This window comes from Enoplosus armatus, chromosome 13 (genome assembly GCF_043641665.1).
Source record: "Enoplosus armatus isolate fEnoArm2 chromosome 13, fEnoArm2.hap1, whole genome shotgun sequence".
Lineage (NCBI taxonomy): Eukaryota > Metazoa > Chordata > Actinopteri > Centrarchiformes > Enoplosidae > Enoplosus > Enoplosus armatus.
Window position 1 is genome coordinate 12316481 of NC_092192.1, and position 22399 is coordinate 12338879.

A 22399-nucleotide genomic window follows, 5' to 3' on the forward strand; every position below is an offset into this window, starting at 1 on the left:
ATGGCCTTCAGCAAAGGATATCGCATCTACCACAAGCTGGACCCACCCCCCTACAGTGTCATAGTGGAAACTAGGACCAGGGAAGAATGCCTCATGTTTGAATCGGGGGCTGTTGCCGTTTTGTGTAAGGCATCTTGTTTGATTTCATTGTAATGAGAGATTATTTAAATACTCTTTAAACTCTTGCCCCATAAAAGGATGCTACAAGGGAAATACAACTATAAGAGACATATCATTGACTATCAAGTGATGGACATGATTCTGTGCTGTGATTAAGTCACAGGCTACATTTAACTTAAGGTTTAAGGGAGAGTACTATAGATATTTTCTTTACATTGCTTTTGTTTGTCTCTAGCGGCAGCAGAGAAGGACGCCATTAAAAACACATACACCAAGATTGTTGATGCCTATGGAATCCTCGGCGTCCTTCGCCTAAACCTGGGTAAGCTATAAAAACATCTTCTCTGTTCATTGCTCCTTGTTGCAGAAATTTCCTGGGTCCAGTCCAGAGTCTGACCCCCAGGTTCTTGTGTGACTGCAAAGGCCCTCTGGTTCGTAGACCTGGTGCTGCTTACTTATAAGCTGCTCTCTCCTGTCCTCTACAAGACCTTGAAGGACCTTGTTATCACAACAAGGAAAAAGCTCCGTAAAAGATGAAAGCTCAGTCTTGTAGATGGTTGAGATTTGACTTGGCTGGTGATTTCCTGTAACGGAGTGGCACCAAAGTTGTATTAACCGTTTATTGTGCAGCCTCTTAATCCTTAATGTTTTATTGTATCTTTTTTAATGCAATGCTTCATGTGTACATACTTTTTTCTTTACAATCCCCCATAAATAATGTTTTCCTACTCATGTCCCTTTCTTTTTCGCCATATTCCGCTTTAATTCTGCAGGTGACTCCATGCTCCACAGTCTGGTGGTTGTGACAGGATGCAGCTCTGTGGGGAAGGTGCAGGATTCTGAGGTTTTCAGGGTCACACAGACAGATTTTATATCCCTGAAGAATGATCCAGGAGATGAGGACCGTATCTCTGAGGTGCGAAAGGTCCTGAACTCAGGACACTTCTACTTTGCCTGGTCTTCCACTGGAGTCAGCATGGACTTGAGTCTCAATGCGCATCGCAGGATCCTAGAAGACACTACAGATAATCGCTTCTTTTGGTAAGTGCATGAAATGATTACTGTTCAAAGGTTATAAGGAGACTAGTAGGCAGGTATTTGGCCTAAAAAAATCTCTGAATTAGTAGATATGAACTAAGTACATGTTCTGCATGTTCTGCAATCTGTACAGTCTTTTGTGGTGAAACAGTTTCTTCTGAATGCGTGATATGGGGGTTGTGTGATTTACAACTAAGGTGTGAAAATTCTGTTCACACTGAATTTGTCTGTGTGTTTACTGTTGTGTCTGTCATTATGAACCAATAGGAACCAATCTCTGCACCTGCACCTAAAACACTACGGAGTAAACTGTGATGACTGGTTGTTGAGGCTGATGTGTGGTGGTGTGGAGATCAGGACCATCTATGCAGGGCATAAACAGGCCAAGGCCTGCATCTTCTCCCGCCTCAGCTCAGAGCGGGCCGGCACACGATTCAACGTCCGAGGAACAAATGACGATGGACAGGTGGCCAACTTTGTGGAGACTGAACAGGTGACTCTGATCTTTGACAGTTTTACTCTCTTCTAGTTTGAGAGGTGTAATGACATAAGCTGGTGATGAAAAATGTGTTTGAAGCTGTAGTTTCTATATGCTCTGTGCATGGCAGTACTGTTGTCAGATGCCAGTCAGAGCAGGACAAACAGTGACAAACATATTCTACCACACACTGAAATGTGGGTATGCCGTTTTCAATCCAAGAGGGAAAGAGGAGGATTTTTTGTTAAGTAGAAAATCAGGGTTATTCCAGACGGAAGTGAGAATTGATGGTGAAAGTCTCCAGTTTGTGGTCTTGTGGGATTTCCACCAGGTTGTCAGAACTGTCGCTATTGTACAAGTTTTAAAACAAGGATAATTTTTGATGGATTGGCTGAAGAATGGTAAGTCTGTAATTTGAATGTTATTGCACAAGGTTTCCTATCCAAAAATAATGAAAAAAGGGTGGCACTTCTAGTTCTAGTCATGCGACAAATGGCTGCTGCTTGCGGTTCAGTGAAAGTGTTGAACAGAGATGGTGAGAGTGGGCATCCTTGTCTGGTGCCCCTGTGCAGTTTGAAGCTTTGTGATGTTGTTCTGTAGCCATAGGTGATGTGTTTGGAATATTGACCCAGTTAATAAATAATAGGCAGAATAGAAAAGTGGTGCTGGTTTCATGTTTCATAGACACATTTGTCTATGGAGTCACATGACCTTGATTGATGCAGTCTATTTAAACACTGGTTATCTATTGACTGTTCAGGAGCAGCCTGGTGTAGCCTTGTAGTGAAACATTATTGCTCCAGCATTTTGTGCTTTGTCACTGTCAAATGAAATTCTTAAAAATTGTAGGAAACTTTTAGGAAAAGCAGCAGGATGGTGGTGATGGTAATAATAATATGTCAGCACACTGATTCATTGGTCAAGCTCCAGTCTGATGCCTTTAACTTCGCAGTAGTTTTAAGTTCCTTATTGAGTGAACTTCAGTCCAGTCAATATTTCACTTTTATTGCTGAGTCAGCACAATGTCAGAAGTCGTGTATTTGCAAGTTTATATTTTTCAGCTCTATGTTGTGGAAAATGACTCATCTTGTGTTTTCCTTTTTTATAGTTCCCATTTCAGAAAACAAACAAGAAGCTGTAGGTTGGACAGAATAACTGGAACTACTACAATTACAATACAATGTAATGCAGTACAACCACATCAATATTTGCTGCCTCAAAAATGACCATAGAGATCATTCAACGTCTCTCTGTCAAAGTCTGATTAGAAATTGAACATTAAAAGCTTCAGATGTGTAGAGATAATTGCAAGATTTTTGTGTTTGGATTATATTATATTGTCAGGTGTTCTGGTTATTTTGGCCAGCCCCTGCAGTGTTGACAGCTTTTGCACATGACGTATGACACACTGCCTGTTGTGATTTATCCTTAACATGCCCTGTTTTTTTTTGTCTTGAAATTTGTGTTTTTATGACTACATCTGTGTTTTATCACACTGCAAACAAACTTAATCAAACTTTCCTCTTGTTTGGTACAGGTTATCTTCCTGGATGACAAAGTCTCATCCTTCATACAGATCCGTGGGTCCATTCCTCTTTTCTGGGAACAGCCAGGAATCCAGGTAATGGAAACTAAACCTTTTCTATGAATGGTGACTGTGAGGTTTTCATATATTAAGCCACATTATATGAAAATCATAAAACAGTAGGGATGCACCGATCCAATCTCATCCCTACAAAACAGCCCTCATGTTTGTGTAAAAGTCATGACCATTTTGTAATGCTGCAGTTGTAGATAAGGCTCACTCTGTCTCAGTTGGTTGCACAGTGTATGTGTAAACACTGAACTCCAATGATGCCTACGTGGAGCTTCTTCAAAACAAGAAAAACTTTCATTTGGCATTTGTGTCTGTTAAGACATGAAGGGGAATGAAAAGTCTCCTTGTAATTACACCGGATATCTTTATCCTAGTTTTAACACCTTTTGTCCATGCTGTGTTCAGAAAAAGTCCATTAAGGGTGTTTTGTTGCACCTGAATGAGAATCGGCACCCTAAAGAGCTGGATGAGAACCCCCACCTGGTATAACCTTTTCTTTTTTTGGCCCTTGCTGGTGCTGGCGCTTTCATACTGCAGACAGGGGTTTCTCTGTGCAATGCCAAAGGCCAGGGGTGAAAACCAAGGCAATCCCATTATGGATTTTTATCAAGGTCCCATACATAGTACCTGTCCAGGGAATGCTATTTTGGCGATTTAAAGCAGGAACTAGAATCACCCATTAAATTCACACCATAAACAACATCATTGGGATTGTCCTGCCCTTGTCCTGACATTGCACAGACTGGTGGATTAGATCAGTCGTGGGGGAGGTTAATGATAGATATAGTGGTTGGTAAAGGGCATTTTTCTGTTTTCCTCAGCTCCCAGACTTCTTTGGTCAGGTGAGAGCCTGGTCTGAAAACATCCCCAAACCACTTCCCTTTCACTTAGTTTGCTGATATTCTCCAGGCAACTGGATAGGTGTTAATTAATAATATGGAAGAATGAGCTGTTAAATCTCTTAGAGGGCCAAGAGAAGCCAAGACCATATTAGTCACCTATTCAGTCCACAAGGTCTATGGTTTGGTCAAAACACAGGGTAGTGGGCTCGGGGTTGTTTTCAGACAGAACTGTAGTCCTCCTGCTTATAAAGCACTGTTTTAGATCTTAGTCCCCTCGACCGATTGTGGCTTTGTAGGCTTCCTTTCTCCTCCCCATACTCTCTTAATTCATTCCCTGAGCAGGATGGATAGTTTCGGTTTTATCCAGGTTAAGAGTTGTTGATCTTTCTACAGTTAGTTTACATTAGAAATAGTTTCTGAATCATACAATGATACTATAGTATCATAAAACCCTGCTGGGTGGTAGGGCTGCCCCCTCTTAGTCGATAAGTTGGAGTCCCAGTTGATGACAAAACCTTAGTTAATCATTTTTTATAGTTGTTTTGGGAAAAGAGCCATTAGTGGATTTAGTGATTAGATATGCTTTATATGCTAGATTTCAAGAAATCCTTCTGAATGACTGCATTCTAATCAATCAGTTGAGGAATTAATAGTTAACTAACAGTTTCTTTACTCAATAACAAACCTACTAAGTAGCATGAGATATGTAACATTGAAATATGTTGTGGACATTAAATGCTTTTAGTGGTATAGAACAATCAAAGTGAGTTAAAAAGGAGGATTTGAGCAACTACACTCCAGGTGTAGTAAAATGTTGGCCTGAGGTGTACAGCTGTAACCTGAGTCCTTTCAAATACCCTCTCAGGAAGTTATTAAATATGCATAGCATAGACCTGCACAACAGTAGAGAGAGGAAGGAGTGACAAAATGGCAGCATGGAGCAAAATGTCTAGCACTGCCAAATACAGGCCAAGCCAAAATAGGCACATACAAACATTCAAGCAGAGGGAAGGATCAGCAGCTGGTGCCAAAGAAAGGGAGAAACTGGAGTTGTAGGGAAGGAAAAATCCCACAAGGACACAGTGAACGTCAAAGTGCACTCAAGAGATCCCAATACTGTCACCAAAGAAAATGCACTGGTAATAATGATTCACTGGTTTGGATCCAGAATGTGAGTGACAAGCTATTAGAGACAGGAAGAGAAGAGATTTGAAAAGCAAGAGGAGATAAATATAAGTAGGGAATATTTGGGCACAGAAGAGTAGGGAACAACAAGTAAGGACCTGCAGTGCAGAGTGAGTAGATTTCCGTGTTACAGCCACTGTGCAAGGGCCTTGCTAAGCCTGTCAAGGTGTGGTCATGCCTGACTTTACTTCCCTGTAAGGATCTTTGGTGTTTCTCGTGATTCAGCCAGAGAGAGTGTGTATGAGAATTTGTGAGACAGAGGAAAACTTCTATTAAAAGTACTAATAAAGGTGTTTGAGAGATAACAGGCAACAAGATTTTCTGCTGCTCAGTGTCTTTGTTTCCGTATGAAAAAATTTCCCTATGCTGCCCTTGTGTTGCTGTTGTCCTATGTCATTCATTTTTTTGCCACTATAAAGGTCTTGTTTCCAATGTTATAAATGTTATCCAGAATTTCTGTCCCAACTTCATTCTTCACCTCCAGGTTCTATGGTCATCTGCAACATGTGTCTTTGTTCAACTTTTCTTTTAAACGATTTGATTTTAAGCAAAGAAGGACATTGTGACTTCTGTCTTTTTTGTCTTTTCTTGCTGTGTCTGCCCTGCAGGTTGGTTCTCATCGCGTCAAACTCTCAAGGGGATTTGAAGCAAATGCGCCAGCATTTGAAAGGTAATTAAAATGTCCTGTGTAGTGTGTGTGCACAAGTGTATGTGTGTGGAGCTGTTTTCAGCTGCTTTATCTGGCCTCCAACAGATTACCACTCCTCTGAGGAGCAGGGGAGACACCATAATACTATGTCTCCTGCAGTCACTGCCCCAGCCACAATAGAGGAGAGCTCTCCAGACTCTTGAAGGGGAAGATGTTAATTGAAGTGTGTCCTCAGAGGCTGGTTTATTGCAGGGAACAGAAAGGACACATTAGTAGCCCTTGATTAGCTGTCGACCCTAATAACCTGTATTTTATATTTATTGCAGACTGTTTCTTTGCAAAAGTCCTTCCTTGACTTTTTAGACATCTCTTTTGGAAGAGAAAGTATTTTACAGTGCATTTAATTAAGTGTGTGTGTGTGTGTGTGTGTGTGTGTGTGTGTGTGCGTGCATTAAAGCTTTTTATAAATCATCATTAAACAATAGAATATAAAATGTATTGTAATTCTTCACTTATGCTTGACATTCAGATCCAGAGACTATTCTATCATTTTATGCAATTTGTGTATCTTCTCAGTAGTTGTATCCGTACTTGGAAAAACAGTAACAATATGCTGGAGCTATGGATTGGATCTTTGATTACTCATCTTGTCTTTACTGGCAGTAAATTGTGGAGACCAGGTGGGCAGTGACAAAAATTAGCCTCCTAAAGAGGAATCATTCACATTTTTATCTAAAACTGATCTCAACTTTTGTCTTGTTTCTTTACAGAAAGTAGCTTAATGTTTGCAAGTACCACATCATTTTAAGTGTAAACGCTCACGAAGCTGTCAGTCTGATACTAAAATGGATTTACATCCACACACATTTCTGGCATCATAAACATGAAGTCTTTGAATATTTTATCCTTAAACTTAAATATGAGGACAAATTGATTTAAATCATCATTTTGCAGCCTTGAAGGACAAATTTGTCCTTTGCTTTTCCTGTCTACAGACACATTACAGATGCAGGGTCAGCAACAGAGCAGCATCTTTTAGAGTTGCTAGTTTGCTTAAGGACACTTAAGACAGATGGATTGTCTCTGGGACTAAACCCAGGCCCTCTAGAGGAAGACTGATCACCGTAATCACTACAGCACACCTTGATAGCTCTGTCTTTATCAACTTTCTGTAGCTAAACTGTCAATCTCAGAGAAGCCATGCTGTTCACTCAGTTCAAGGCTTCATGTTGATGGAAAGCTATGAAGACCACCAGTGGTTCTTTAATTTCTAGACATCTTGGACTTTAGAGGCTGGACTCAACAGGGCTGAGCTCAGTGTTAATGTCTGTTTCCCTTTGCTTATTAGTATCTTGAGCATGTCAAGACAAGCTTGTCAGATGGTACACCATTTGTATTTTCCAAGAAATTAGTCATTTATTTCACACTGAGTATTTGGCAGTGCAACTAGTCTTTCTCAGTATCTGTCCAGATCAGAACTTAGTCATCCTTTGCAATATCTAGTCAGTTTTCTGAAATGACAGCCTAATATGTCTCTGTTGAAATTCCTTAGATAGTACAAGGCCAACAATAACATCTTTTTATAAACACGGTAGCAGAGTGTAGCCTAGGTCTGCTTTTCTCTCTCCGCTGGATGGTGCTGCCTTTCCATCTACAATAAACCAATTTGATACAGAGGCTCGAGGTTATTTAAGTGTCTCTTCTTGGCACTGTCCCTTCCTTTGTCCCTCCAGTCACTACAACTTTGCAAAAACACATACCTACCTAAGAAACTGTCTTAATAAGTACACTCCAGGATTAATCCCGATAATTTACATAATGTATTCCGTCAGCTGTTTAGGTGCAAGTGTCTCAGTTGAAGAAAGATGCATTGAAATACAAATAAGCAATAAGACTTCTACAGCTTTTGAATTCATTGCACATTTATATTTCACTGTTGACTCAAAAGTGATTGATTTGCATTTCTTAAAGGACTCTGTACAGTAGAGATGTGGGCCCAGCAGGTGTTGAGATGTCATGTTGCTGTGCTGCTGCTGATTTATTAATCTGAGAGATGTCGTTTGTACTTATTAAGCTTAAGCATCGGTACCAATCATGAATATGTTATGATAAGGACTGGTATTGGTGCACCATTAGCCTATGATGTCGTTTTAGACCTTTGCAATTCTTGTTATGTGTTTGTGTATATGTGTTTTCCAGACACTTCACTGCACTGCGGAGGTTGTATGGTAAACAGGTGATCATCAACCTGCTTGGGAGTAAGGAAGGGGAACACATGCTCAGCAAAGCGTTTCAGGTGAGAGGAACCTTTCTCTGTCCGTTAACACTGACATGTATTGTAAGACAATTATCTAATGTTGCTTTGTAGGCACAGGCAACGCACCTTGAATTTGCAACATGTTTGCATTCAGTTTGAATTTCTGGGAATAATTCCTCTTCCTTTCCCTGTCACTCTCAGAGTCACCTGAAGGCATCAGAGCATGCATCAGCAGTGAAAATGGTGAACTTTGACTACCATCAAAATGTGAAGGGGGGCAAGGCAGACAAACTCCACAGTGTCCTCAAACCCTACCTCAGCAAGTTCATAGAGGAGTGTGGGTTCTTCTACTACTCGGGAGAGACGGGCATAGCAAGGTGCGGAATAAATACAAACATGTATAAAGTAGTATTAAATTATATAAAATACGAATTATTGCTTCTTAACATTTTAACATCTTTTTTTAGGACTCAGGGTGGGACCATTAGGACCAACTGCCTGGACTGTCTGGACAGAACCAACAGTGTCCAGGCCTTTTTTGCCCTTGAGGTAGGAGTGCTCTTGTTGTTATAAAATAGCATTTGCATTTCTTCTGTCAAACTCCATTGTTTTTTAGTCTAAACCCTTGATCCCACCACACCAGATGCTGCCAAAGCAGCTGGAGGAAATGGGTCTGACAGAGAAACCCCAGCTGGTGGCCAGGTTCCAGGAGGTTTTTAGGACCATGTGGTCTGCCAACGGAGACTCCGTCAGTAAGATCTACGCAGGCACTGGTGCCCTGGATGGCAAGGCCAAGGTACACCCTAAATACACAAATTAATCACAATCACAATTTAGCCATTGAGGCAAAAATGTAATACTCAGGAGGTTATCAGAGCTGCATTTGATGTAGGATTTCCATGATTTTGTCCGATTTTTAGCACCTGATACTGTTCTAAAGGTTACTTATGGTATAGCTCAGCCCGTTGTAACAACATCCTCCCAATTGTTGATACTGGCTGGGGACAAAAGTGAATTTGATTGAAGAAAATTCAGCAAACTTCAGTATTGAATATGAATGTAAAATAAAGCTTGAGCTAAGGCAAGATGTCAAAAAATAATTAAATATTAAATATACAAAACATGTTTGCAAATTCAGTTATTTTCATATGAACTTCTTATATTTTGGTACACTAAACCTTATAGAGTCTCATACTAACCTACTGTCACCTACCATGTTTATCCCAGATCAAACATGCTCACAGCAGCCTAATATATGAAGTCAAGGAAGGGGAAACATTAATAGCCACAAACAGAACTGTACAATACAGGTTGATATTTGACCATAGGTGCAGTGACTTCTGCATGAACAGTTGATCGATCCTTTGTGTGTAGAACTGTGTGCTTCTGTTTCTTAACTCTTGTGTGCTATCTCTTTCTGCTGTCCTCTGGACCTCTCTACCTGTGTGGTAAGTTAATAAGCCAATTGTTCTCGGTCTATTTCCGGTGCATTACTGATTTCAGTTTCTGTGGGTTAAATGATGATGATGCAGGATGGGGTAGATGGGACCTCTTTTTGTATAAAACATGATTTCATTCCCCTTGAGGTATTCTGGTGATGCTTGACCTGGCAGCTCTCGAAAGCTCAATGGAGATATCTACTGATCTACAGAAATCTAGTCAAAAAACAAAGGGATAATAGCCATTGCTTGTTGAGTGATCTTTTTCTAAACACAGTATCATTCCCAATTGTTGCCTAAAATATCTGGCAACATCTGCTGTTTTGATTGGGTGAACCTGGAGGAATGAAAATTATTATCGCTATTAAATCAAACTATGTTGCACATCACTCAGTGAAATTTTGAAAGTTGCACCTTGTCCAGCAGTTTTGATTCTTCCCGGTTAGTTCAAAAATCAGTATTACTTGGATCTCTCTGATGTGTTCCTCCTTTTCTTCTCTTCCATGGTTGGATTGTGACTTTTTTCTCACCAAGTGAGAGTATAGCTAATAATTCAGGTGGTTTTATCTAATTGTTTTAAATTTTTGTGTGTGTGTCTGTTTTGTAGGCGGGGAAGCTGAAAGATGGAGCTCGTTCTGTGACAAGGACCATCCAGAACAACTTCTTTGACAGTTCTAAGCAGGAGGCTATAGACATCCTGAGGCTGGGGTCTACGCTCAACAGTGATTTGGCAGACAAAGCTCGGGCATTGCTCACCACATCCAGTCTTTACGGTAATTCTTTAGAACATGGTTAATATGATGTATTTTTTTTATTGGGTCAACAGATCACATCTTAAGTTTGCTCCATATTACATGTTGCATATATTTTGTAATCGTAATTGTAACAATGTCATTTCCTTTCTGCTCTACCAGGGGGGAAATTGTTTGAATATTTTGGCGAGTTTTTACCCGTATCTGTTGTAGCCCTGTTAGCCAGAAACTACTCCGCACAATGGAGCGGTTTGTCTGCTCTGTGTCAAGTGGGAGGTGTAATCTCCATGTGTCAGCTCTCTGTCCCAGTTAGATTAACGACTGCTCTGCTAGCATTATCTGTTAAAGCACTGGTTAACCCGCCCTTCTCTCCCTTTTCTCCCCACTGCTCTTACGCACAATCTTAGTCACTGAGCCCGTCTTACAATCAGGTATAGTAACTGACAAACTGCCCCCAGTGGATGGATCTTTTCCATCACATAGTTCTACTGTCATTTGTGTTTGCTACTCATTATTGTTCAATCATTTATAATCTGATGTTGGTAGTGGTTTAACCCTTTGTCTGGTGCATGTCATTAGGCTTTTGCAATAGTGATTTAAAAGAAAGAGGAATTTGACATCACTTTGAGTGGAAATTTACAGACAGAGATTAACCATTACCAAGGTTGATTATTTGAATGTTTTCTGTATTTCAGAAAGACATCCGGTTTGAATCCTTTCTCCCATGCCTCATGTTTTAAAACATTGTGTCAGTCTTCCTCTGTTGTATTGGATGTTTTCTCATTGGTTTTGTTGGTTTTGATTAGCTTTTTCCCATTTTTATTTTGTTTCCTTGTATGCCACCCTTCCTGCAGACACACACACTTACTCAACCATTTTACACTCTAATCCTCCTCTCCTCCCCTCAACAGCCTCCCCAAGAGTATTGCTGGGAATGTGTCAGAACTACCATAAATACACGAGGCCCAAGCAGATCCGGGTGTGTGTCGGCACCTGGAATGTCAACGGGGGTAAACAGTTTCGCAGCATTGCTTATCGCAACCAGACACTCAACGACTGGTTGTTGGATGCTCCAAAGAAGGCAGGACATTCTGAGTTCCAAGGTATGTCACTGTGTATTTATCTGCACTCACTGTGAGGGTAAATGTCAACCCTGGAAATGATGTTTCATAGGGCCGCTCTTGTTTATTAGGTCGAAGGAATAGTTTGATGTTTTGGTAAATAGCTTATTCGCTTTCTTAGTTAATGGTAAGTAGTTAATTAGATGAGAAGATCGATACCACTCTCATGTCTGTACGCTAAATATAAAGCTACAGCCAGCAGCCAGGTAGCTTAGCATAAAAACTAGAAACGGAGCGAAACGGCTAGCCTGGCTCTGTCAAAAGGTAACAGAATCTGCCTACCAGCACCTCAAAAGCTCATTATTTAACACTTTTTCACACATTGTATTTGTTTAATGCAAAGAAAGATAGTTTGATAGCTAATAGTTTATTAGCGTAAAACTAAAACAAAACCCAGGTGGTAAAAAATACTTCTTTTAAATTAAATCACTATACCACTCACAAAATCTTATGCTGTTAATATATCATAATCTTTTTTGATCAGGCAATTTTGTTGTTTTTCTCTTTATAGACAGCAAAGCCAACCCCATAGATATCTTTGCCATCGGTTTTGAGGAAATGGTTGAACTGAATGCTGGCAACATTGTCAGTGCCAGGTATGTGTGCTGGAAACAACTGACCTGTCTTTGTTATCCACGAGAAAATTGATTTCAAAGGTGGCCATGAATTATTTCAGATCCTGAATTTGATAAGGATTATGTGATAATAAAATCATTAAGATCAGGAGCTGGACTGCTTAGGCCTGATCCTGACTTACCCAGATGTGAATGGTTTTGGTTATTTATCTATAAGAAGGACAAAGCAGATTTTGTAACATCTTAAAATGTATCATAATGAAATGTTTATATTTCCTCTGACTCACTTTTTGTTTTTGGCTTTTTTTTCTTTTTCTGCACATCTTTCTGTTCTTGTCTCAGCACCACTAACCAGAAACTTTGGGCAGCTGAGCTACAGAAAAACATATCGCGGGACCACAAATATGTGCTGCTTGCTTCAGAGCAGCTGGTGGGAGTGTGTCTGTTTGTTTTCATCCGCCCACAGCATGCACCCTTCATCAGGTATGAACCGTACACATTCTCATTAGACCCTTTATCTAATTATAGCGTAAATCACAGGTATAGTAACAGATTAATCTTTTCTTTTTCCAGGGATGTTGCTGTAGATACTGTAAAAACTGGAATGGGTGGGGCTACAGGCAATAAAGGAGGTGTGGCCATCCGCCTGCTGTTCCACACCACCAGCATGTGCTTTGTCTGCTCCCACTTTGCTGCTGGCCAATCACAGGTCAAGGAGAGGAACGACGACTACAATGAGATCACACGCAGACTCACCTTCCCCATGGTAATAACCATGACGTTAACACGTGGATTTTAAAACGCATGTTTGCATAATGTAAACATAACTGCATCCATCTTGTCCTTACCAGGGTCGTCTGCTGTACTCGCATGACTACGTTTTCTGGTGTGGAGACTTTAACTATCGAATCAGCCAGCCCAATGAGGAAGTAAAAGATCTCATCAAACAGCAGAACTGGGATGCCTTGACAGCTGGGGACCAGTTGTTGGATCAGAAGAATGCTGGTTTGGTATGACCTACAGCACGCTTGCATGTTTACAGCACTGATAACTTCCACTTCCTCTCAACAGAATACAGTGCACCATAACAGTGAGTCTGGGTTTTATAGCCCACACTAACGCAGAAATATCTTTAACAGATTTTCCGAGGTTTTATCGAAGGGAAGTTAGATTTTGCCCCCACCTATAAGTATGACCTCTTCTCAGAAGACTATGACACCAGTGAGAAGTGCCGCACTCCAGCCTGGACTGACCGCATACTCTGGAAGAGGAGGAAGTGGAACTTTGACAAAACGGGTAAGATGCAGAGCCACTGCAGATAAGTGCAGCCAACCCAAATAATCTCCTTCCCTTCTATCTCAAACCTCTTCACTGAAGACAACATAAAATTACTGGCAAAAATGTGTATTAGGCTTATTTGTCCTGTTGTCCTGCCTGCCTTCTTTCATTCTGTACTTACATATGACAGAATAAAAAATCTAAACTTCCGGAACATAAGGACACTTTATTTGTATTTTTTTATACATATATGCATTTGTGCAGCTGAGGATATGAATGTAGTGGGAGCAGCTTCTGCATCTGGGGAGAATGAGGATGATCCAGACAACCCCTGGAGCCCTGGGAGTCTGAAGTACTATGGCAGGGCTGAGCTTAAGACCTCAGACCACAGGCAAGTAACAACATATATCTGTAAGATTGGAGTGAAATAATGATATTTAAGTGTCACCACAGCAGTATAATTTGCTGCATTTCCTTCTTCTGTCACATCTGTGTTGTGTTGTCGAGTGGAATCGACTGATCATATAGACTCTGGAATATAACAATTGTGCTAACAAATATATAGCATCACTATCCTCAAGGTCTCCTGTCTTTCTCTAGGCCTGTGGTGTCGATAATAGACGTGGACATCCTGGAAGTGGACCCGGAGGCTCGGCACCAGGTCTACAAAGATGTCATTGCCCTGCAGGGGCCTCCGGACGGCACCATCCTGGTGTCGCTCTGCTCCTCCGGCCCTGACGACTACTTTGACGATGCACTCATAGACGAGCTGCTGGACAAGTTTGCTCTATTTGGAGAGGTCATCCTCATCAGGTGAGCCTGACATCCCGGCACAGACAGACGTGTATCACCTTCAGACAGTTGGACTGCATTGACAGTGTCCTTGTTTATGCAGGTTTGTTGAGGAGAAGATGTGGGTTACCTTCCTGGAAGGTTACTCTGCTCTTGCTGCTCTGTCTCTCAGTGCTTCCACTGTAAGCCATCACTGATTATATTAACTACCCATAATTTTAATCACCCCTGTGCTACATTCTAAGATGTGTCGCAAACGCTCACAGAAAACTTTTTTGTTTTGTCTATGTCTACTTCTCTCTTGCCTGTGGTTACATTGTAGGTCCTTGGCAAGGTGATTGACATCCGTCTGAAGAGTCCAGGCTGGATCAAGAGTCTGGAGGAGGAGATGAGCGTGGAGAGAATCTGTGGAAGCATCCCCACCTCGGCCAGCTCCACCCTGCTTGCTGAGGACACGGACATGGGCGATGATGATTATGATATGGAAGGTGAGGAGGGATGGCCAAGCAATCCCCATCCTTATCCTCAAAAATGTGACTGTTTATGAATGCCAATTTATGCCCATGTTTTTCGCCACCACTAATATAAAGAAGGTTGTAGGGATTACCAGTTTCAAGGACATGAATTCCTGCTCTCTTGGCTTCTGTAACAGGTGATGTGGACGATGAGGTGGAGGAGATCCTTCCCCAGCACCTGCAGCCTGGAGCAGGCTCTGGCCCTGGATCTTCCCCTCTCCCCTCCCCCCGCAGTAGTCCCTGTCCCTCCCCCACCCACGGAGAACCTGCAGCACCCAGCAGGCCTAGTCGTGCACCACACCCCTCCCGACCATCACAAGGTAAATACACCATATGCAGCATGACACATACCTGGAATCAGGTCGGTAAAAGTACAGTCCAATCATCTGCTCAGGCTCCAGCCTCTGCCTGCTGGAATATAAACATTAATTTTGTTCTGTTTGTAATACATGGAAGCAGAGTTAAGTCCATCATCATTGAGGAGGGAATTTCCAGGTAAAATTCAATGTGTGAATTAATCTATGTTTAGTGTTAGAAGGCTTGTGGTGTGCCTTACAGTTAACATGTTTTATGGTGTAGTATTAAAATGTGTGCAGTGTTTGCTTCTCTGAGTGGTCTGAGTACAAGGAACAAGTACAATGTTTAGAGATGTTTGTCTGTTTGACTTTAAGGAATAGGGCTCATGACTTGATAAATGTTTGAAGTGTGATTTGTCAAAGAAAATAACCTGTTTTGTTTTTTTAACATTCAAGGCATTAAGCCATGCTCTTTTCCAGAGAAATTAAAATTTAGGGGATACAGTTCAAAGGTTTTTCTGGAAATAATTGCAAATGGTGAAAAGTTGTTCCTCAGTTAAGTCTTTTTCGTGTATAAATGTGTACCTCTATTTTTTTTTTCCTTCTAGGGCCTCCTGTTGACTTCCAGCCCGGTGCCCCCACATCTCAAGGCGTGGAGCCCAAACGCCCGCCTCCCCCTCGTCCTAACGCCCCCCCAGCCAGACCAGCACCCCCTCAACGGCCACCACCACCTTCAGGTAAAATATCATCCTCAACCTTCTTGTTGATTAAAGCCTAATTTTCATCAAGAATCACAGAATCCCAGAAATATATCCTGCAACCTTAGTCTGAGAAACTAAATGACATCCTACACTGGAAGTGTGGATATTTAATTCTTCATTATGGTACAGCAGATAGATACTTTAGGCAGATGTTAACATTTTCACCTTTATCCCACTGCTTCGCCTCTTTCCTGAAGGAGGCATGAGCCCTCTGCCAGTTAGAAAGGACTCTGGAGGTAAAGTGATTTCTGTGGAACTGTGTTTATGTGCTTACATCGTTGAAGCATTTAAAGTAGTGGCTGCTATTTTCCATCTGACCTTACACACAATGAACCACGATGCATTAGTGCTGACTCAGGGTTTTGTGATTGGAGTAAATGCTCAATGTTTGTCAGAGCTCCAAAAAGTATATATGGTGTGATGTTATTAAACATATTGCAAGAAAACTTAATCCAGTGAAATGCATAGCTCATAGCACATGTAAAAGCTGACGTTTTGCTTCATATATGACTACTGACAATTTACTGCAGTATTTCAGAACATGCTTTACAGTCTTTGCTCGTCCTTTTGACTTAGCATTTCACAGCCTGCTTACAGCATTTTATTTTGCTCATTGAGGTCCATTTTTTCCAATAGGCATTTGCTTTGGACAGTAGCATTGTCACTGAGCATAATACAAAGTTAGTTTGCAGATGATTGTGTGATAAACAGTGTATTTATTCACTGAAACATTGACGTGACATGAATGTGATTAAAATTGAAGTCATGCTTGATTTTAGATGAACAGCTCCTAGATTAGGTACGTCTTCATGAGGTTTTCAAGTTAAGAGGTGGTGAATGACCACTTAGGTCAAGTTCAAAATACAGTGCAACATCTATTCACTCCCCATAATATGTGATTCTAGTGAATGTAAAATGTGGCAATAATATTTACAGCTATCCCTCCTCTGTGGTATATCTGTGAGTACTGTAAAAGTGTGTTTTATTAACTGTCCTAGACATTACCCTTACTTGAATTTATTTAATCTGGGAGTAGCTGGTCAGTCATGATGTATTTTTTCATATTGTGAAAAACACTGCAGCTAAAATCTTATTTTTAATTTATTGTTTTTTGTTATGTTCCCTACTGTACTTTATTTTGAAAATACTGTTTTCCCTCTTTGACTTTAAGACTGTGGCATTTGTCCCAGCCCACTGCTTGGTAGGAGAGGCAGTGAAGGTAACTGGCGGTGTGTCTTTAAATGTCATCTGACCCCTGTAGTCTTACACCCAGCCATCAATGTTATTGATGCTTTTTTGACATTGATGGATCACCATTGACCAATTCTGCATCATTGTGGGCCCTCTTAGTCTTGTGTGTGTGTGTGTGTGTGTGGGAGAGATGTGTTTGGTAGCCTGTTGTAAGAATTCAAGCTTATTTGAATGCAAAATAAGCAGGAAGTTAAAGGGCTACAGGGACCAAAAACACACTCACAATTATTTTGCCACTGGAGGCAAATTCAGACTTTTCTACCCAGAAGACAACATTTCTTCCTCCCCATTTAATATTCAGTGGATTTTATAAGGGTAATACATCCCTATTAATAAAGATTCATAAAAACAACAAAAACAGGAAGGGCAGACATTTTTCCTAATATGACTTTTTTTTTTTTTTTTTTTTACTGTAAACATTTGTGTTGGGGTCTGAAAGTAAATATCACAACTTGTGGATTCATGAGGGTACACACATTGCAGAAGAACATCTGACTCAAATCATTGCACATAGTGAGATACAGGATACTTCAATCCTGAGTGTACTCTCAATCAGTATGAACTAAACAAGTATTGATTTGGTGATTCTTTTTGTCTTTTCATAACTGGGGAGATATCGTGAGTTAATGGAAAAATCCTTTTTGTCCAGACTTAAAATGGTCTTTAAGTCAGCTCTGCTACACTAATCCACTATGATTAGTGGGGAAATCCTCCTCAGACTCACAGCATCTCAGGCTTCACTGCTGCATTATTACCACCATACGCTATTCGTAGTGCTTCTCGTAAAGTGTTGTCATTGGGAATACTTGCCTCCTCTGACCAGTATTCCACTATTGTGTATAACAGTAATGTGGTTTGGTTTCCTTTGTGCTGCAAAGGACCAAAAAGCCCTGCTCTTCCTCGGCCAGATGCTGCTGCAGGTGAGTGCCACAAAGCATGACGTAGCCTCACTTAGCATTAATGTACCGATGAAGACAAATATTGTTACCCAGTTATTTAGGTTGGTGTTTGTCCCATGAAAGCCCATCTTTGTGTGAAGTTTCCTTGTGCTTGCTGAGAGTGATACAGGGCTGAGATTATCCCTGTCTGCCTACTATAATCCTGTGTTATGTGTTTATGCCCTGACACAAATTAAGCCTGTCCCAGGGTGGAGGATAGGGTTTTGGTTACTTAGCCCATCGGTGACTTGGCCTGTCTTCACCTGACCCATTTATATGGTCTGTGTGTGTGTGGTTAGCTGAATCCCTCTGTCGCAGTGAGGGTGTGTGTGGCGTGCAGGGTTGACTTACGTTTGGTGACCGTACAGTGAAGTATTACACAGAAGCAGACATCTAAGTCGCGTGGGAACATGTTTGCAGGCTCTGAAAGGGGTTCAGCAAGAGAGCAGTGAAAGAAGAGGTGTGTACTTGCAAACTGTGTGGTGCGCTGTTGGCTCACAGAACAAGGCCTGCCTCTCCTCCAGACCTCCTGCAGCTCACGAACGACTGAGTCATCATTAATAATGAAGTCAGCCACAGGCAATTTGGTCTGTCATAGGTTGAGGATGAGTTTGCAGTTTATCGTTTTCATTTCAACCTTCCATCTCCCTAAACGCTCCTGCTATTCCTTACATCTCTCTAGAGGGCACAGCCCACATGATAAATAGGGAATATTAAGACATTTATTTTTGTTGCTAATATAGCTGGTTTGTCTGTCTTAACTCCTTCAGGTCGAGGCCAGGCAGCAGTGGGAGCTCCTGGACCTGGAGGTGCTCCCAGACCGGTGAGTTTACAACTCTGATTATTCATAACAAAATCAGTTTGATTGATATTTGTTAATTTCTCTCTATTCCCTCTTTGTCTTCCAGAATATCCCTCCTCGAGCTGGGGTAATCAGTATGCCCCCTCAGTCTCGTCAACCACCTCCCTCTCACCCTGGAGCACCCAGACCCATCCCAGAGGTGCATCCCGGAGCCCCTCGGCCCATCCCAGACACCCACCCCGGAGCCCCAAGACCGGTGCCCAGTGGACTGGCCAAACCGACTGACCTGCCCCTAGGTAAGGAAATGTGATTTCGCAGAGGGGAATATACTAGATTATCAACTCTAGAAACTTAATGTGATACAGTGAATTTAAGCCTTAACTCTGTCCTGTTCCCTCCCTCAGGACTGCCTCCTACAGAGCCCCCTGCAGTGAGACCCCAGGTCCCATCACCCATGCAGCACCCCATGCAGCCCCAACCAGCTGCCCCTTCAGCTCAGTCCCAACTCCCTCCACCGATGCAGCCCTCGCTTCCAGCTCCACTCCAGCCACAGCAAGCTGCTAAAGCAGGGCCCCCTCCTGCTGCTGCTGCTGCCGCCCCCGCTGGGCCTCCACAGGGTCTATCCTCTCCTAAACCCCCACCACGCTCCCGCTCCTCTCATGCTCTGCCACCTGATGCTGCCAAGTCTGAGACAGCCCCAGCTGCCCAGGTTGGTGCCAACTTCCTTTTCATTAAATTATTGGAATGTCAGCATCTGAACAAAGAACACTAACATAATTATCTATTGAGTACACTGAGATGTTTCTGCTTGCATGTTGTTAAAATCATATACCACAGATTCTTGCTCAAATTCTGCTCTTTATACAAGATTATTTATGCTAAATTATGACGAGCGTAGGAGGTGGAGACTGCGACAATAGGAAACTAGCCTCTTCTCCTTTGTCTCAGGTGAGCTTAGTTGTCTGTGTCATTCTTCCTGCTTTTGTCTCTGATACATTTGTCTCTCTCTCACAAGCTGGAGAAGCCCTCAGGGTGACAGGTACTTTATATTAAACCACCTCTTTGTCTCATCCTCCATAGCACAACAGTCCTCTGCTCTGATGTTATTACCTCTCATACATTACGCCCAGTAACCTCCTCTTCTGTCATTTCGTAATTGATTTTCCTTCCTTTTCTCCTATTTTAACCTTTTGTCCACTACAAGGCCATGCATTGTTTTGTGTCAGGCTCACAAAATGGAGCATTATTTGTTTTCTTTTTGTCAGTCAACACATCAAACCATAAATTACATGAAAAAAACAGATGAAAATGTGATGTTTGTTGTTGGCCATATTTCCCTCATTAGTCCTTTCATATTTGCTCACCGTGGTTCAGCAGTTGAGCATGAGCACATATGCAATGACCTCACAATTCTCATTTGACATTTTGTTTAGTTTGTATTATTTAATTTATTACTATTAGATTTAGTGATTGTATGTGGACTACATATATCAGTTGTCGGTGTAGTAAATTAAACACAATACATGTTTGTAAATGTTGGCCAGATTAAAGGTACCCTGTGGAGTTTTTGACCACTCGTGGCGTTATGGATCAATGTTTTGATTTGTCACACTAAGGCGGCTTATGTGTACACACAAGCAAGTTACTCTATACACATTACTGCCAACTGCAGAGGGCGATAATGCAGATGTGTACTGCATGCAAGCCATAAAATATTAAGAAGGAGACGACATAACATTTGAAATAGCTGAATAAATAGTTGTCAAACACATCTAATCAGCTGCATGTCGTATCGCCCATTGTGATAGTAAATTAAACTGGCATTTACATCAAATATTGGTCATGTTTATCAAAATTAAAGAGGAAATCATATGGGGAATATGATTTCCCCATATTCCACTGATTGACAGCTAGTGGTGGTAATTCATCAAGAAATATAGCAATGTGCCATCAAAGGGCAGGGAAGAAGATGACTGCTTACTGATTAAACATGGATGTAAACAATACAGGTTTCAAAATAGTCAAAAATTGGCTTTGCAAATACTTTGAGGAAGGAAATGCATTCAGTAGGTTTGTTAAGGTTACACACATTGCACTTAAGTAAGAAACACTGAATGTATATATATAACTTTTTGTTTACAAGAAAGCTCCAAAGGGTATCTTTAAACTGTTGTAAAAAGAAAGAATATTATAATAAAAACGTATAATCCATTAGTTGGAAAACACTCCAGTAATATTATCTCATGGTTCATATTTTCACACAGCGTTTGTTGTGACAGCTAAATGGCATTTTCTTTGTTTTGTTCCTCCTTAGACCAATGGACTGAATGGAATCCAAAGAGAAGCACAATGGAAGCCCGACCCCTTCGACACACTTGCATCTGACTTCCTCTCCTCTTCCTCATCCCCCTGGCACACCACCCAGTCCCTGACCAGAGGCTCCTCTCTGCGTACTCCCCCCTCCATTCCTGCGTCGACGTTGTCCTCCAGCACTCTCCCTTCATCCTTCTCCCTCCAGTCCTCCGCTCTGTCAGACCTGCAGGCACTTGATTCGTCCTCCTCTTCCTCACTCTCCACCCCGTCGCCGTTCGCCTCCTCCCTGCTCCCGCCTCCCCCAGTCCCGTCTCGTAGCCGCTCGCAGGAGACTCTGCGTGCCTCCCCAGGGCCCTTCCCGACTGACCCGCTTCCTGCCCGACCCAGCAGCACCAATCCCTTCACAGGCCCACTGGCGCAGCAGCATCACCGCTCGCTCACTCCGGACTTCAGCGTCCTGCGTCCGGCCCCAACGCTAAACTTTCAGAGAACCATGTCTGCTCTTACTCAGCCACTCGTCCCCACCTCTGCTCCAACAGCGGCTGCTGCACCCAGCTCCCAGCTCCAAAGGACAACGTCCCTGTTTGGATCCACTCTTAATCCTACACCTGGTCCTCTGCTCCCCTTCGCCCCTGACCCGTCTCCTGCCCCCACGTTGCCTCTGGCACCACCCTCCTCCATTCCACCAGCCCTTGTACCTCGTCGCCAGCCACCTCCCCCAGGAGGGAAATCAACCAAGCAGTGGGTCACTTTTGATGATGATTTGGCTTTTCCACCTTCAACCAAGACACAGGCCCCCATCTTCCCTTCCAGTTCCCTAGTGTCCCAAACTCAGACTCTGCCTCCCCGCTCTCTGTTTGACTCAGAGCCCGACTGGTTATCCTCGGCCCCTTCAGTATTCCCAACCCTCCCTCCTCCCATCCCAACTAGAACTGCAACCAGTAACGCAAAGCTCCCAGAGGGACCCAGTAACGACTGCTTCTTCTCCAGGGAGTCGACAGAAAGATAGGATCTTAATATGTAAAGGGCATATCCAGATATGTATAGATCTATGATAAATGTGTATATGTCTGTGTGTATGTACAAAAGAGACAGTATAGACCCATGCCCCTCTGAATCACAGCAAAGGATTTATATCTCGAGCAGTAACATGGGAAGTGTATGAGCCTAAGCCTGTGTTCCAACTTCACCACAGAGATGTTTGCTTGTTCCCTGATATTAACATTTATTTTAATATGAATTGTCCTAATGTTTATTTTTATTTATGGCAGCAAACACGTGCCTGTGTCTGCAGTATATAGTTATATAAAGTACATCTATACGCACACAAATCATGTGTGAAACCACCTGTGCAATATCAAGACATGTCTGTGTGGCCGTACAGCTCTCACCTAAATCAG

General features: G+C 42.1%; 1 protein-coding gene across 1 annotated transcript; it reads left to right on the plus strand.

Annotated features, from left to right (window-relative positions):
- Window positions 1-22239, plus strand: synj1 (synaptojanin 1). Its single transcript, XM_070917328.1, has 28 exons — window positions 1-124; window positions 356-442; window positions 894-1161; window positions 1426-1651; window positions 3174-3257; window positions 5869-5930; window positions 8109-8205; window positions 8368-8543; window positions 8634-8715; window positions 8810-8962; window positions 10213-10378; window positions 10765-10788; window positions 11269-11460; window positions 11990-12074; window positions 12396-12536; window positions 12627-12819; window positions 12905-13063; window positions 13193-13349; window positions 13596-13722; window positions 13932-14144; window positions 14227-14305; window positions 14446-14611; window positions 14776-14958; window positions 15543-15671; window positions 18655-18707; window positions 18793-18982; window positions 19091-19395; window positions 21001-22239. The coding sequence occupies exons 1-28, from the start codon at window positions 1-3 to the stop codon at window positions 22006-22008; spliced, it is 4929 nt and encodes a 1642-aa protein (XP_070773429.1). The 3' UTR covers window positions 22009-22239.
- The last annotated feature ends 160 nt before the right edge of the window (window positions 22240-22399 follow it).

Bases quoted from the DNA above. Each gene is read 5' to 3' on its own strand.
- synj1 (XM_070917328.1), top strand. From the start codon at position 1: ATGGCCTTCAGCAAAGGATATCGCATCTACCACAAGCTGGACCCACCC. The intron at 14,306-14,445 runs GTAAGCCATCAC...GTTACATTGTAG, and splicing joins TGTCTCTCAGTGCTTCCACT to GTCCTTGGCAAGGTGATTGA. The intron at 15,672-18,654 runs GTAAAATATCAT...TAACTCCTTCAG, and splicing joins ACGGCCACCACCACCTTCAG to GTCGAGGCCAGGCAGCAGTG.